General features: G+C 42.6%; 2 protein-coding genes across 2 annotated transcripts in view; one reads left to right on the plus strand and one right to left on the minus strand.

Moving 5' to 3' along the window:
* The window catches only part of LOC138359606 (autotransporter adhesin BpaC-like), an 857-nt gene extending 423 nt beyond the window's left edge, over positions 1 to 434 (plus strand). Inside the window, exon 2 of the mRNA XM_069319008.1 lies at positions 1 to 434. This exon is cut by the window's left edge and continues 72 nt beyond it. Within this exon, the coding sequence (XP_069175109.1) occupies positions 1 to 434 (434 nt within the window).
* Positions 1 to 17500, minus strand: part of IP3K2 (Inositol 1,4,5-triphosphate kinase 2) — a 391647-nt gene that overhangs the window by 334789 nt on the left and 39358 nt on the right. The gene's annotated exons all lie outside the window — the stretch shown is intronic.

Here is a 17500-nt window from a genome sequence, read left to right on the forward strand (position 1 = left end):
ATAAACCTGCAGCTGTAGGGAATAAACCTGCAGCTGTAGGGAATAAACCTACAGCTGTAGGGAATAAACCTACAGCTGTAGGGAATAAACCTGCAGCTGTAGGGAATAAACCTGCAGCTGTAGGGAATAAACCTACAGCTGTAGGGAATAAACCTGCAGCTGTAGGGAATAAACCTACAGCTGTAGGGAATAAACCTACAGCTGTAGGGAATAAACCTACAGCTGTAGGGAATAAACCTACAGCTGTAGGGAATAAACCTGCAGCTGTAGGGAATAAACCTACAGCTGTAGGGAATAAACCTACAGCTGTAGGGAATAAACCTACAGCTGTAGGGAATAAACCTGCAGCTGTAGGGAATAAACCTACAGCTGTAGGGAATAAACCTACAGCTTCTCCGAGGATGCATTATGCTAAGCCTAATCGAAGACAGTAAAATAGGTACCTGGGAGTTAGTCAGCTGTCACGGGCTGCTTCCTGGGGGTGGAGGCCTGGTCGAGGACCGGGCCGCGGGGACACTAAAGCCCCGAAATCATCTCAAGATAACCTCAAGATAAGATGCATTATGCTAAGCCTAATCAAAGACACCTGTCGGCACCAGGAGCTCAGTTCTCTCCCTTCTATACTGTTCTAACACAATCGAGCACTTAGCTCTTGGACCCCGCCTTTCTACCCATTGTCTAATGTAACGACTCCAGACTTATTTTCCTACATAACATCTACATTACATTTTTCTCTCTCTCACACACAATTTAGCCGCGTGTGTGTACTCACCGAGTTGTGTTTGCGGGGGTTGAGCTCTGGCTCTTTGGTCCCGCCTCTCAACTGTCAATCAACTGGTGTACAGGTTGATGGACACCCAGCTAGGGTCTGGGACACCCTAGCTGGGTGTCCCAGACCCCTAGCTGGGTGTCCCAGACCCCTAGCTGGGTGTCCCAGCCCCCTAGCTGGGTGTCCCAGCCCCCTAGCTGGGTGTCCCAGACCCCTAGCTGGGTGTCCCAGACCCCTAGCTGGGTGTCCCAGACCCTAGCTGGGTATCCCAGACCCTGGAACACCGCCAACATATTCAGCTTGGGCAACACTGGCATGCTTTTACCGGTCCAAACAGTACGCAATTATACACCACAACCCACTTTACGCGACGAAGATGATTCTCATTAGTCCTGGAAAGCGTAGATTTTGCAATGTTTATATATATATATAATGTATATATATATTCTTTTTTGGGGTGTTGCTCTAGCTCCGGGGCACCTAACGAGTAGAGAGTTGATGAATATCTCACCACTAAATAAATCTTAAATCTTACGTCTATCAGTATATGACCCAAAACGAAAATGATATAATTGGACAAAATTGGACAGAAATACATGTACAAACAAATACGGGATGGTGATGACAATCGAATATAATCTAAGATTAAAGCAATCTAAGATGATTAATCTACGACAATCTAAGATGATTAATCTACGACAATCTAAGATGATTAATCTACGACAATCTAAGATGATTAATCTACGACAATCTAAGATGATTAATCTACGACAATCTAAGATGATTAATCTACGACAATCTAAGATGATTAATCTACGACAATCTAAGATGATTAATCTACGACAATCTAAGATGATTAATCTACGACAATCTAAGATGATTAATCTACGACAATCTAAGATGATTAATCTACGACAATCTAAGATGATTAATCTACGACAATCTAAGATGATTAATCTACGACAATCTAAGATGATTAATCTACGACAATTTAAGATAATCTACGACAATCTAAGATTAATCTACGACAATCTCAGAGAACCCACGACAGTCTAAGACAATCTAAGGTTTGGCTTTATCAGGCCAGCAACAGAGAGAGAGGCCGTTATGAGTTAACCCAGGGTGCCGCCTCGTATATGGGGCAGTAGACCTTCAACAATGTATATCATTCTTAGCAGTCCTCATGCTAAGAATGGCCAATGCTAATGGCCACTTGGGCTAAGAATGAGCACTGCGCCATGTCTTACCATAGCGCATTGGTGACACATTCGCCCGGCGCTTCGCAAGCGCTTCGGCCTGGGTTCGTATCCTGGCCGGGGAGGATTGACTGGGCACCAAACCTTAACTGTACACACCCTGTTCACCCCAGCAGTGAATGGGTACCTGGTTAAACGATTTGGCGGGTCGTATTCCGGGGAAAATTAGGATTAAAGACGTGCCCGAAACGCTACGGGTGTTGATGGCTGTACAAGAATGTAGTAACTCTTGTATATATATATAAATAATAAACATTGTGATGGTGTAAAACTGTTTTGCGTACAGCAACAGCCCACAAAACCAGTACTGTGAGTACCCGACCGGGGAGCCGGTCGGCCGAGCGGACAGCACACTGGACTTGTGATCCTGTGGTCCTGGGTTCGATCCCAGGCGCCGGCGAGAAACAATGGGCAGAGTTTCTTTCACCCTATGCCCCTGTTACCTAGCAGTAAAATAGGTACCTGGGTGTTAGTCAGCTGTCACGGGCTGCTTCCTGGGGGTGGAGGCCTGGTCGAGGACCGGGCCGCGGGGACACTAAAGCCTCGAAATCATCTCAAGATAACCTCAAGATAACCCCAGAAGTCAGCAGTTGAGACGCACGCTAACTGACGACCACCTGGGCATAACAACCATGTCCGCTAGTTAACATTCACATCACTTACTGTTTACTGTTATATTGCTGGGTTAAAATAGTGTGCTAGCAGGGAGTAAACTAGCAGCTCCACTATATTCCCCGCAACTGTTTCATAACGGTGCCTCAGGCAACGATGGTTCCTAGTACAGAACCCCCTATTTCTAACTTGCTATTTCTTAGTTCTATTTCTGGTGGCTATTATTACACTGTAACATGTCAACAAGAACAGTTCGATGTTCGCTCTAAAACATTAGTGAATTCACTACAAAAATTATCTTGTGTTAGCACCTGATTATGTTCTCTTATGGTGAAGTGCTTAGGTCACATATGGATCAGTGACATTACATGGGGTATTAATGGGGTCTTATATAATGGGGTATTAATGGGGTCTTATATAATGGGGTATTAATGGGGTCTTATATAATGAGGTATTAATGGGGTCTTATATAATGAGGTATTAATGGGGTCTTATATAATGAGGTATTAATGGGGTCTTATATAATGGGGTATTAATGGGGTCTTATATAATGAGGTATTAATGGGGTCTTATATAATGAGGTATTAATGGGGTCTTATATAATGAGGTATTAATGGGGTCTTATATAATGAGGTATTAATGGGGTCTTATATAATGAGGTATTAATGGGGTCTTATATAATGAGGTATTAATGGGGTCTTATATAATGAGGTCTTATATAATGAGGTCTTATATAATGAGGTATTAATGGGGTCTTATATAATGAGGTCTTATATAATGAGGTATTAATGGGGTCTTATATAATGGGGTATTAATGGGGTCTTATATAATGAGGTATTAATGGGGTCTTATATAATGAGGTCTTATATAATGAGGTCTTATATAATGAGGTCTTATATAATGAGGTATTAATGGGGTCTTATATAATGAGGTATTAATGGGGTCTTATATAATGGGGTATTATATAATGGGGTCTTTTATAATGAGGTATTAATGGGGTCTTATATAATAAGAACATAAGAACATAAGAACAAAGGCAACTGCAGAAGGCCTGTTGGCCCATACGAGGCAGCTCCTATTCTATAACCACCCAATCCCACTCATATACTTGTCCAACCCGTGCTTGAAACAATCGAGGGACCCCACCTCCACAATGTTACGCGGCAATTGGTTCCACAAATCAACAACCCTGTTACTGAACCAGTATTTACCCAAGTCTTTCCTAAATCTAAACTTATCCAATTTATACCCATTGTTTCGTGTTCTGTCCTGTGTTGATACTTTTAATACCCTATTAATATCCCCCCGGTTATGTCCATTCATCCACTTGTAAACCTCTATCATGTCACCCCTAACTCTTCGCCTTTCCAGTGAATGCAACTTAAGCTTTGTTAATCTTTCTTCATATGAAAGATTTCTAATTTGGGGAATTAACTTAGTCATCCTACGCTGGACACGTTCAAGTGAATTTATATCCATTCTATAATATGGCGACCAAAACTGAACTGCATAATCTAAATGGGGCCTAACTAGAGCAAGATATAGCTGAAGAACCACACCAGGTGTCTTGTTACTAACGCTGCGATTAATAAATCCAAGTGTCCGATTTGCCTTATTACGAACATTTATGCATTAACATAAGAACATAAGAACAAAGGTAACTGCAGAAGGCCTATAGGCCCATACGAGGCAGCTCCTATTCTATAACCACCCAATCCCACTCATATACTTGTCCAACCCGTGCTTGAAACAATCGAGGGACCCCACCTCCACAATGTTACGCGGCAATTGGTTCCACAAATCAACAACCCTGTTACTGAACCAGTATTTACCCAAGTCTTTCCTAAATCTAAACTTATCCAATTTATATCCATTGTTTCGTGTTCTGTCCTGTGTTGATACTTTTAATACCCTATTAATATCCCCCCGGTTATGTCCATTCATCCACTTGTAAACCTCTATCATGTCACCCCTAACTCTTCGCCTTTCCAGTGAATGCAACTTAAGCTTTGTTAATCTTTCTTCATATGAAAGATTTCTAATTTGGGGAATTAACTTAGTCATCCTACGCTGGACACGTTCAAGTGAATTTATATCCATTCTATAATATGGCGACCAAAACTGAACTGCATAATCTAAATGGGGCCTAACTAGAGCAAGATATAGCTTGAGAACCACACCAGGTGTCTTGTTACTAACGCTGCGATTAATAAATCCAAGTGTCCGATTTGCCTTATTACGAACATTTATGCATTGATCCTTTTGTTTTAAATTCTTACTAATCATAACTCCCAGATCCCTTTCGCAATCCGACTTCGCAATCACAACACCATCTAGCTCGTATCTTGTAACTCTATCATCCTTACCTAACCTCAGAACTTTACATTTATCAGCATTAAACTGCATCTGCCAATCCTTTGACCATTTCAAAACCCTATCTAGATCAACTTGAAGTGATAGTGAGTCCTCCTCCGAATTAATTTCCCTACCGATTTTCGTATCATCGGCAAATTTGCAAATGTTGCTACTCAAACCTGAATCTAAATCATTTATATATATTATAAACAACAGAGGTCCCAGGACAGAGCCTTGAGGCACTCCACTTACAACATTTTCCCACTCTGACTTGATTCCATTTATACTAACTCTCTGTTTCCTTTGGTATAGCCATGCCCTAATCCAGCTTAATATAGCACCCCCAATACCATGAGACTCTATTTTTTTAATCAGTCTTTCATGTGGCACTGTATCAAAAGCTTTGCTAAAGTCAAGGTATACAACATCGCAATCCTTACCACTATCAACTGCCTCAACAATGCTAGAATAAAAAGATAACAAATTTGTTAAACATGAACGGCCATTTATAAAACCATGTTGCGACTCAATTATTAATTTATATTTTTCAAGATGAAGACGAATTTTATTTGCTATTATGGATTCGAGTAACTTTCCCACAATAGACGTTAGGCTAATTGGTCGATAGTTAGACGCAAGTGATCTATCTCCTTTCTTAAAAACTGGTATCACATTAGCAACTTTCCAAAACTCTGGCACTCTGCCTGACTCTATTGATTTATTAAATATGGTTGACAGTGGGTCACAAAGCTCCTCTTTGCATTCTTTAAGCACCCTGGCAAACACTTCATCCGGCCCTGGGGCTTTGTTTGGTTTGAGTTTTACTATTTGTTTAAGAACATCCTCCCTGGTAACTGTTAAACTCGTCAACCTGTCCTCGTCCCCACCCACATAGACTTGTTCGGCTGAAGGCATGGGGTCTTATATAATTGCGTCTTATATAATAGCGTCTTATATAATGGCGTCTTATATAATAGGGTATTATATAATGGGGTATTAATGGGGTCTTATATAATAGGTATTAAATGTGGTCTTATATAATGGGGTATTAATGGAGTCTTATATAATGGAGTATTAATGGAGTCTTATATAATGGAGTATTAATGGGGTCTTATATAATAGCGTCGTATATAATAGCGTCTTATATAAGAACATAAGAACAAAGGTAACTGCAGAAGACCTATTGGCCCATACGAGGCAGCTCCTATCTATAACCACCCAATCCCACTCATATACTTGTCCAACCCGCGCTTGAAACAATCGAGGGAACCTACCTCCACCACGTTACGCGGCAATTGGTTCCACAAATCAACAACCCTGTTACTGAACCAGTATTTACCCAAGTCTTTCCTAAATCTAAACTTATCCAATTTATACCCTTTGTTTCGTGTTCTGTCCTGTGTTGATACTTTTAATACCCTATTAATATCCCCCCGGTTATGTCCATTCATAAGAACATAAGAAGAACATAAGAACAAAGGTAACTGCAGAAGGCCTATTGGCCCATACGAGGCAGCTCCTATTCTATAACCACCCAATCCCACTCATATACTTGTCCAACCCGTGCTTGAAACAATCGAGGGACCCCACCTCCACAATGTTACGCGGCAATTGGTTCCACAAATCAACAACCCTGTTACTGAACCAGTATTTACCCAAGTCTTTCCTAAATCTAAACTTATCCAATTTATATCCATTGTTTCGCGTTCTGTCCTGTGTTGATACTTTTAATACCCTATTAATATCCCCCCGGTTATTTCCATTCATCCACTTGTAAACCTCTATCATGTCACCCCTAACTCTTCGCCTTTCCAGTGAATGCAACTTAAGCTTTGTTAATCTTTCTTCATATGAAAGATTTCTAATTTGGGGAATTAACTTAGTCATCCTACGCTGGACACGTTCAAGTGAATTTATATCCATTCTATAATATGGCGACCAAAACTGAACTGCATAATCTAAATGGGGCCTAACTAGAGCAAGATATAGCTGAAGAACCACACCAGGTGTCTTGTTACTAACGCTGCGATTAATAAATCCAAGTGTCCGATTTGCCTTATTACGAACATTTATGCATTGATCCTTTTGTTTTAAATTCTTACTAATCATAACTCCCAGATCCCTTTCGCAATCCGACTTCGCAATCACAACACCATCTAGCTCGTATCTTGTAACTCTATCATCCTTACCTAACCTCAGAACTTTACATTTATCAGCATTAAACTGCATCTGCCAATCCTTTGACCATTTCAAAACCCTATCTAGATCAACTTGAAGTGATAGTGAGTCCTCCTCCGAATTAATTTCCCTACCGATTTTCGTATCATCGGCAAATTTGCAAATGTTGCTACTCAAACCTGAATCTAAATCATTTATATATATTATAAACAACAGAGGTCCCAGGACAGAGCCTTGAGGCACTCCACTTACAACATATTTCCACTCTGACTTGATTCCATTTATACTAACTCTCTGTTTCCTTTGGTATAGCCATGCCCTAATCCAGCTTAATATAGCACCCCCAATACCATGAGACTCTATCTTTTTAATCAGTCTTTCATGTGGCACTGTATCAAAAGCTTTGCTAAAGTCAAGGTATACAACATCGCAATCCTTACCACTATCAACTGCCTCAACAATGCTAGAATAAAAAGATAACAAATTTGTTAAACATGAACGGCCATTTATAAAACCATGTTGCGACTCAATTATTAATTTATGTTTTTCAAGATGAAGACGAATTTTATTTGCTATTATGGATTCGAGTAACTTTCCCACAATAGACGTTAGGCTAATTGGTCGATAGTTAGACGCAAGTGATCTATCTCCTTTCTTAAAAACTGGTATCACATTAGCAACTTTCCAAAACTCTGGCACTCTGCCTGACTCTATTGATTTATTAAATATGGTTGACAGTGGGTCACAAAGCTCCTCTTTGCATTCTTTAAGCACCCTGGCAAACACTTCATCCGGCCCTGGGGCTTTGTTTGGTTTGAGTTTTACTATTTGTTTAAGAACATCCTCCCTGGTAACTGTTAAACTCGTCAACCTGTCCTCGTCCCCACCCACATAGACTTGTTCGGCTGAAGGCATATTGTTAAGTTCCTCTTTAGTAAATACAGATACAAAATATTTATTAAAAATACTACTCATCTCTTCATCACTATCTGTTATTTGACCTGTCTCAGTTTTTAATGGACCTATCCTTTCCCTAGTCTTAGTACGATATAACTGAAAAAACCCTTTAGGATTTGTCTTTGCTTGCCCTGCTATGCGAACTTCATAGTTTCTTTTTGCTTTCCTTATCTCTTTTTTAACATTTCTAACCAGTTGTACGAATTCCTGTTCTAAAGTGACCTCCCCATTTTTAATCCTTTTGTACCAAGCTCTCTTTTTACCTATAAGGTTCTTCAAATTCTTTGTTATCCACTTTGGGTCATTTGTATTCGATCTATTCAATTTGTATGGTATACTACGTTCCTGTGCTTTGTTTAGAATATTCTTAAATAAGTTATATATTGAATCCACATCGAAATCCCCATTTAAGTCACCTATCGCTGGGTTCATGTCTCGCTCCAAGACCGGCCCACACCCCATACCCAAGACTTTCCAATCAATTTGACCCAAAAAATTTCTTAGGCTATTAAAATCAGCTTTTCGAAAATCTGGCACTTTAACAGAATTTTCTCCTACTGGTCTATTCCATTCTATGCTAAATCTGATTTCTTTGTGATCACTGCTCCCTAGCTCACTCCCTATTTCGATGTCATTAATTTGCGTTTCCCTGTTAGTTAACACTAAATCTAAAATATTATTTTCCCGTGTTGGTTCCTTAATGGAACCAACACGGGAAAATATAAGAACATAAGAACAAAGGTAACTGCAGAAGACCTATTGGCCCATACGAGGCAGCTCCTATCTATAACCACCCAATCCCACTCATATACTTGTCCAACCCGCGCTTGAAACAATCGAGGGAACCCACCTCCACCACGTTACGCGGCAATTGGTTCCACAAATCAACAACCCTGTTACTGAACCAGTATTTACCCAAGTCTTTCCTAAATCTAAACTTATCCAATTTATACCCTTTGTTTCGTGTTCTGTCTTGTGTTGATACTTTTAATACCCTATTAATATAGGGTATATAATATAGGGTATATAATAGCGTCTTATATAATAGGTATTAATGTGGTCTTATATAATGGGGTCTTATATAATGGCGTCTTATATAATGGCGTCTTATATAATAGGGTATTATATAATGGGGTATTAATGGCGTCTTATATAATGGCGTCTTATATAATAGGGTATTATATAATGAGGTATTAATGGGGTCTTATATAATGGGGTATTAATGGGGTCTTATATAATGGGGTATTAATGGGGTCTTATATAATGGGGTATTAATGGGGTCTTATATAATGGGGTATTAATGGGGTCTTATATAATGGGGTAGTAAATTAAGAGTGTGACATGTTGACAACTTATGTTCCTCTGGTAGCTACCGTTCCTGTTACAGGGGTCATATGGTCCAGCTTCGGCGCTGGCCCGGGGTCTTGAAGATGGTAGAGTGTAACTGTGTGTGTTATAGCTGGTCACTGGTGGCTGGTCTAGATGTCTTGATATGTTAGCTGGTCACTGGTGGCTGGTCTAGATGTCTTGATATGTTAGCTGGTCACTGGTGGCTGGTCTAGATGTCTTGATATCCAGCGCTTCACTGATGTCTAATCTTCCATTGTCATTGTATCTATCAATTATTTCGCTGTTGCTCGTCAAAATATTCCTGGTAATCGTCTCGTTCTGAGTAGCAATTATATGTTCCTTGATGGAGCCCTGTTGTTTGTGCATTGTTAAACGCCTCGAGAGAGACGTTGTTGTCTTGCCTATATACTGAGATCGTTGGGGCTGACAATCCCCAAGTGGGCACGTGAAGGCGAAGACAACGTTGGTCTCTTTCAAGGCGTTTTTCTTGGTGTCGGGAGAAGTCTTCATTAGCAGGTTGGCGGGTTTCCTACTCTTATAATATAGAATTTGTCTTTGAGAATGTGAGATGAGACCTTACGAAACGTATCACTGAGCGTCAGACCCAAATGAAAAGTAAAAATGTACTTTGGAGAGTTAACTTTTAATCTTCCTACTTCAGAGAAGAAAAAATATAAAAAAATTTGATTTTTTGGTGGTGGGTATATGTACAACATATACCCACCACCAAATATACATATATATATGTTGGTATATATACATATATATATGTATATATACCAACAGAAGGTGGGTATATGTACTATGGAGGTCAACGTTACTATAAGTACTGCCACAACAGGAGGATGGCCTGGTCTCACCCTCTTCTGTGGTGGTCAACGTTACTATAAGTACTGCCACAACAGGAGGATGGCCTGGTCTCACCCTCTTCTGTGTCTCCCTCTTTTGTAGTCCGTGTCCCGTCACTGTCTGTCACGTCTGCCTCTATATCTGTCTGTCTTCCTCTAGCTGTGTCTGCCTTTGTCTCTCTCCTGTCTGTAGACGGTGGACACGTTGGCCCGGCGGTGCTTGTGTGGAGGACAATGGCTGTGGAGGCGGAAGGTGGTGGAGGGGGGGGGGGGATGACATGCATGCATATTACACGCCATAACAGGAAAAGTATGATTTAAATGTTTCGAACATAAACGTGTAATGTTTTTCAAGAAAAATCAAAGCATATAATACAGTCCAGTTAAAAAGATATGGCAAGATTCGTCTTGGGGGTCACTTTGGAGACCTGTCAAGTGCCTCTCGTTTCCTTTATGCTAACCCCCCTCAACCCGACCACGATGGGCACGTAACCAACAGCAATTACTGGGAAAAAAAGTTTAGTGAGACTAGCCCCAAGCATCTGACCTCCAACCACGACCAGACATTTCAATTTATAGCTACAGATATACAGTTAACACTTTCTCAGGTGTTTTGATTGTTTCAAGCGTAGTTAAGACACATTTATGAGCGTGTTTGGGTGGATAAATATTATATATATTGTGACGATAATCTCCTTCAAGAGATTGAGCCTGCTCTTCCCTCCAAAATTACGTCTTCACAATTATATAAAAAGACTATGGAAGAAATGTCCAACAACGACAACAACACCAGCACCAGCAAGGCTTGCCAGGGTGAGCAGAAACGTATGCAACCAGCCACCTGTTCGAACTCCAACCACCAAACTACCCGTTGATCGCTACGACTCCGCTGATTGGTCGCCGGTCTGGCTGCACCTGCACTCGCCCCCAATACTACCTGATGTCTGGGGTCGCCCCAACATCAGTCCTCAGAATGTTCCGTGCTTTCGTAGCCAGCACTCCTCCCAGCTAGACGTTAGCGTGTACTGAGAGAGGTGGTGGCTTTAAGCCAATATTCCAGCACCTCCCACTTAACTTTTGTGTTGCACTTCTTGTTATTTTGCCTTAACGTAACTTTTCATTGTGTCATTTAAGTATTCTTATTATTTTGATTCATTGATTTTATTATACATATTTGTTTGTGCATTATTTTCATGTTTTGATTTATTTAACGTAATTAAAATTTCATTGTTAAAGTTTACTTGTGTTTTGTGTGTCTTCTCCTTACCTTACCACAGACGAAGTTCCAGTTTTTCTATTTTTTTTTATAACTATGTGACGAGGCCATACCCCTAGCCTTAAACAGCCGAACACCAACGCGTTACCGTCACAAGTTATATGGGGGCCTGTCCTAGGAGCCTCACTCAGGTACTGGTGCCAAGTGGTAATTTATGGTAAGCGTATTTAACTCTGTTAACGTAGCTTTACTATTTTTCATTCAATTTCATTTTTTATAAGGTGCGGTGTATTGTGCATTACGAGAGTAACATATAGTGAAGGTGAGACAACTTTGGATTACGTGGTGACTGTAGGCCTCAGTCATACTCTTAATTGGTCATCTCTCCCTCCATGTTATTACTCGTATTTACCATCTATGTCCCTTGAATATTTCTCATTCTGACAGATCATCATATTGGTACCCTGGTACTGTGGTCTGCCCCGGGTCAAGAGTACCCAATCTTCTGCAATCTGACTGTAGGAGGACAAAGAGGGCCATAGTTCCTCTAGCTCGAACTTTAGTTGCTGAATTGGGACCTCAGCAGCAGTTCTCGTCACCAGTTGACACCTCGCACCCCTACACGTCAGTCAGAGATGATGATACATACAACGGTAGGGAATTAGCTTATTTTTTCAGAGCACAAAAGTTCGCTAATTCTGTAAGTATCATATTAAATTCAGTGGGAAAAACTTGCTTTATGTCCTATAGAGACTTGGCAAGGTATGCCTACATCCTTGGACTACCAATTTTACTTTTGAAGCATTTAACTGTTTCATTTGTTTTCGAAACTGTTTCATTTGTTAGTAGGATTTTCTTGCCCTTATTCTCTTACATGAGTACCGGGTACAAGATTTCCTGCGCCCTTGATTTAATGTAATCATTTAATATCTTTCACTTAACGTTAATTGTTAAAGATCACACAGGATAGGTACCAGTTGCCACGTTGTCCTGTTTCTGACATTTCATTATTGAACATTCGTGTACCTTTATTTGCTAATTTCACCATGTTTCGTCTCCAAACTTTCCGTGCAAATCCAGCAGGTGAAATAGGGACTTTAAGTCGTGCCAAGAGGACTGAACTACAAACTCTTGCACATGAGTATCAACTAGAAGTTCCCTACCAAGCCAACAAAAATGACCTACACAACCTGTTGCTGGATTACTATTTAGAGCAAGGTAAGATAGACTCTGAAACTCATGAAACTTACTATATTGCAGATAAAACTGATTTGGCAACGCTGAAACTCAAACTAGAGCTGGCCAAGATTGAACGTGAGCAGCAAAGGGAAGCCCTCGAACAACAAGAACGAGCAGCTGCCATACGGAGAGAAGAACAAGAACGCGAAGCTGCTTTGAGGAGAGAAGAACAAGAACGTGAGATTACATTACTCCGTGAACGTGAACGAGTACAGCTTGAAACACTCCAGGAGCGGGAACGCTTACAGCTTGAAACCAAACAACGCGAGTTGGAAATACAACGCGAACATGACAAGCAACAAGCGACTCTGGCTCTAGAGTGTCGTCAACGTGAAATCGCCTTGGAAACTTCACACTTCACTCAACGCCAACAAGCTACTGCCAATCTTCCCGTCAGTTTTAATATATCACATGCAAGTAAGTTAATGCCATCCTTTGTAGAAGCAGAAGTTGATGTGTTCTTTACCACCTTTGAAACCCTTGCTAATCAACTCAGTTGGCCTGTCGACCAATGGGCCACACTTCTCAGAGTCCATCTTACAGGTAGAGCTGCAGTCACACTCAGTACTTTGGCGTCTGAGAATGACTACTACACTCTGAAACAAGCAGTGTTGGACGCCTACCTACTTTCCACAGAAAGTTATAGAAGGAAATTCCGTGACCACCTGAAGGCAAGTACCACTACCTTCCTTGAGTTTGCTAACACGAAACGGAGGTATTTCATGAAATGGCTGGAAGCAGCACATGTCTCTACTTTTACAGAACTCGTCAACCTGATGCTTGTTGAAGAATTCTTGAGACGTGTGCCGCCTCCTGTCCGCCTCTACTTAGCAGATAAAGAAGAAACCGACTACCTGAAGTGTGCTAAGTCGGCTGACACTTACAGCCTCATCCACCGGCTGACACCCGAACCATCCTCCAGTAAGAAGTCGTGGTACAGTTACGAGAAGGTGAGCCCCGATCAAGCTGGTTCACAACTGTACTGCAAATATTGTAGACTCTATGGACATACCATAGACAAGTGTGGTAAGTCTCAATACAAGGGAACCACTGACCAACAACGACCCAAACCAACTCCTCCTAAGTCCGGTAAGCCTGTGATGAATGTTGGTGTTGATGTTAATGATCTTTCTCTTTTCAGTAACCACCTGTATACTGGAACTGTCTCTGCCAACGGTTCAAATCCGGAGGGACGTTTCAAATTGAAGATCTTGAGGGACACAGCGGCTCTACAATCGATCATCTTGAAGTCGGCTGTGCCCAACATAGTCTACACCGGGGAAACAGTCTTCATCACTGACCTCACTGCTACCACTCCATACCCTCTCGCCAGAGTCCACCTGGATTGTCCCTACGTGAACGGGGAAGTCCAAGTCGCCGTCAGGGAAAAGCCTTTTCCCATGCCTGGAGTGCAACTTCTCCTAGGCAACGACTTGGCAGAAGACCTGCAACCAACCAACCTGATCGTCATGGACAAACCCCAGGTGTGTAACTCTGTGCCAAGTAACCCTATTCTTGAGTATGTTCCAGCAGAGGTTCAAGAGAGTGATGAAGTTTCTCCTCCGGTTCTCGTGACCACCCGTGCACAAGCCGCACGTCCACAGCCAGCTGACTCTACTGCTACCGCTGTCCCTCAAGACCCTCAGAAACTACCCCCGCATCTGACCAAGTTGGAGTTCCGTAAGTTGCAAAGGGAAGATCTTACTTTAACACCATTGTTTTTCCAGGCTGAGACTCAACCCGACAGTATTCCTGGGTTCTTCCTAGAGAACGACTTGCTCTACCGCAGATATAGACCCAGTAAACTGAAGGAGGAGGACGATTGGGCCAACACCGAACAACTTGTGATTCCCACCAGCCTGCGGCCCACTATTCTACACCTGGCCCACGGAGCATTCTCCCACTACGGCTTCAACAAGACTTACCATGGGATTCGTCAAGACTACTACTGGCCAGGTATGGTAAACAACGTCAAACAGTACGTAAAACAGTGTCATACATGTCAGATGGCAGGCAAACCGAACGTCTCCATTCCCAGAGCACCACTGATTCCCATACAGGTGCCTGCGGAACCTTTCCACAGACTCATAATAGACTGTGTTGGTCCTTTACCTCGGACCAGTTCAGGTAACGCCTACATCCTAACCATCCTGTGTCCTACCACCAGATTTCCCATAGCAGTTCCAGTGAAGAACATCACGGCTGCTACGGTTATCAAACATCTATTGAAGATCTTCACTCAATACGGATTTCCCAGGGAGATTCAAAGTGACTGTGGCACCAACTTCACCAGTGATCTCTTCAAAAGGACACTGGAGGAGTTCAACATCAAACAGGTATTGTCCAGCCCCTATCATCCTGCTTCACAGGGTTCTCTTGAACGTAGTCATCAGACCATCAAAGCACTCTTGAAAAAGTTTTGTAGTGAAACCTCAAAGGATTGGGATAAGCAGATTGACCTAATAATGTGTATTTTCAGAAGTCTCCCCAATGAGTCCCTAGGAGTATCTCCTTATGAGATGCTCTACGGCCGTAAGTGCCGTACTCCCCTTAAGGCTTTCAAAGACTCTCTCAGAGATGCCACCTTCAGTGAGCATCAGAATGTGCCCCAGTTTCTTCAAAACCTTCAACACATTCTAGAGAGAGTCCACCGCTTTGCCCATGATAATCTATTGAAAGCCCAGGTGAGAATGAAGACTCATTACGACCAGACCAGCAAAGTAAGAAAATTCAAGCCGGGAGACTTCGTCCTTGCTTATTTCCCTATCCCCGGTTCACCTTTACAAAACAGATTTTCAGGACCCTACTGCGTCAAAGAGTGCAGGAATAATAATAATTATGTGATAGAGACTCCTGATAGGCGGCGGAAGACCCAGCTGTGCCACGTCAACCTCCTGAAGCAATATAATGGTACTCCTCCCACTGTCTTGACTAATTATTCCACATTCACAGAACCCTACATCCACAGTGAGACCTTCCCAGCTTCTCCTCCCGAAAGCACTGACAAGGAGTCAGCGCTTTCTAATTCCGAAATCCTTAATGATCTTCCCAAATACTTTCAGGATAATCATAGTGCACCTCTCGTCAAGATCTTCAGAGAACATCAAGAGTTGTTCAGAGATGATCCCCAAGAGTGTAATGTTACCCAGCACGACATCCAACTGCTCCCCGACACCCGGCCGATTCGTCAACCCTTCTACCGAATCAGCCCGAGCAAGAAGGAAGTCATGCGTGCTGAGGTGCAATACCTCTTGGATCATGGACTGGCTACACCTTGTGAGTCCCCCTGGGCCTCACCTTGTATCTTGGTGCCCAAACCCCAAGGTAAGGTGCGGTTGTGCACTGACTATCGAAAACTGAACTCTGTCACTGTCAAGGATGCTTACCCCTTGCCAAGGATAGATGACATCCTTGATGCCATTGGTAGTGCCCAGTACTTGTCCCAAGTGGACTTGCTTAAGGGGTACTATCAAGTGTGTCTAACGGAGCGCGCTAAAGAGATATCTGCCTTCATCACTCCTTTTGGACTTTTCAGATATGAACGCCTTCCTTTCGGACTATGTAATGCCCCGGCCACCTTTCAAAGAGCTGTCAACCGTGTCATCCAGGGCTTGGATAACACATACGCCTACCTGGACGATATCGTCGTAGCCTCCAACTCCTGGAGTGAACATCTGCTCCAGCTGCGACGTCTGTTCTCCAAGCTCCTGACAGCCGGCCTCACCATCAACCTGGGCAAGTCCACTTTCGCGAAAGGTAAAGTGCGTTATCTGGGTCATGTTATTGGGAGTGGCAGCATAGCTCCGTTAGACTCACACACTCAAGCCATCCTACAGTATCCACAGCCTACCACCAGGAAGCAGCTCCTGCGCTTCCTTGGTCTTGCCTCTTACTACCGTAGGTTTGTGAGGAATTTCAGTACAGTCGCCACACCTCTAATTCTATTAACCAGTCCCAAGCAACGGTATAATTGGACCATGCAGCAAACCGTTGCTTTCGAACAACTCAAATTCCTCCTCTGTTCTAACCCCATTCTCGCCTCTCCAGATATCACCAAGCCTTTCGTCCTTCATGTCGACGCCAGTGGTACCGGCGTTGGTGGTGTCCTGATGCAACAACGAGGCGAGGAGGTTCTACCTGTCAGCTACTACAGCTACAAACTGAAACCACACCAGAGGAACTACAGCACTATTGAAAAGGAGCTACTATCCATCGTCCTGAACCTCCAACACTTCGCTCCGTACCTACAAGGCGCCAGGTCTACCACCATCTTCTCAGACCACAACCCTCTCCGCTTCCTACATCAAGCCCAATTCACCAACCAGCGTCTTCTACGATGGGCTCTGTATTTACAAGACTTCAACCTGGAGATCCGCTATATCAAGGGTTCTGACAACACCATAGCCGATGCCCTCTCCAGAGTTTATGAAGTAGAAGCGACTCCATCCATTACTCCACCACATAACGACGTACTTCTTCCAGAACCGCAGGCTTCGGGGGAGAGTTGTGACGATAATCTCCTTCAAGAGATTGAGCCTGCTCTTCCCTCCAAAATTACGTCTTCACAATTATATAAAAAGACTATGGAAGAAATGTCCAACAACGACAACAACACCAGCACCAGCAAGGCTTGCCAGGGTGAGCAGAAACGTATGCAACCAGCCACCTGTTCGAACTCCAACCACCAAACTACCCGTTGATCGCTACGACTCCGCTGATT

This window comes from Procambarus clarkii, chromosome 92 (assembly GCF_040958095.1).
Source record: "Procambarus clarkii isolate CNS0578487 chromosome 92, FALCON_Pclarkii_2.0, whole genome shotgun sequence".
Classification (NCBI taxonomy): domain Eukaryota; kingdom Metazoa; phylum Arthropoda; class Malacostraca; order Decapoda; family Cambaridae; genus Procambarus; species Procambarus clarkii.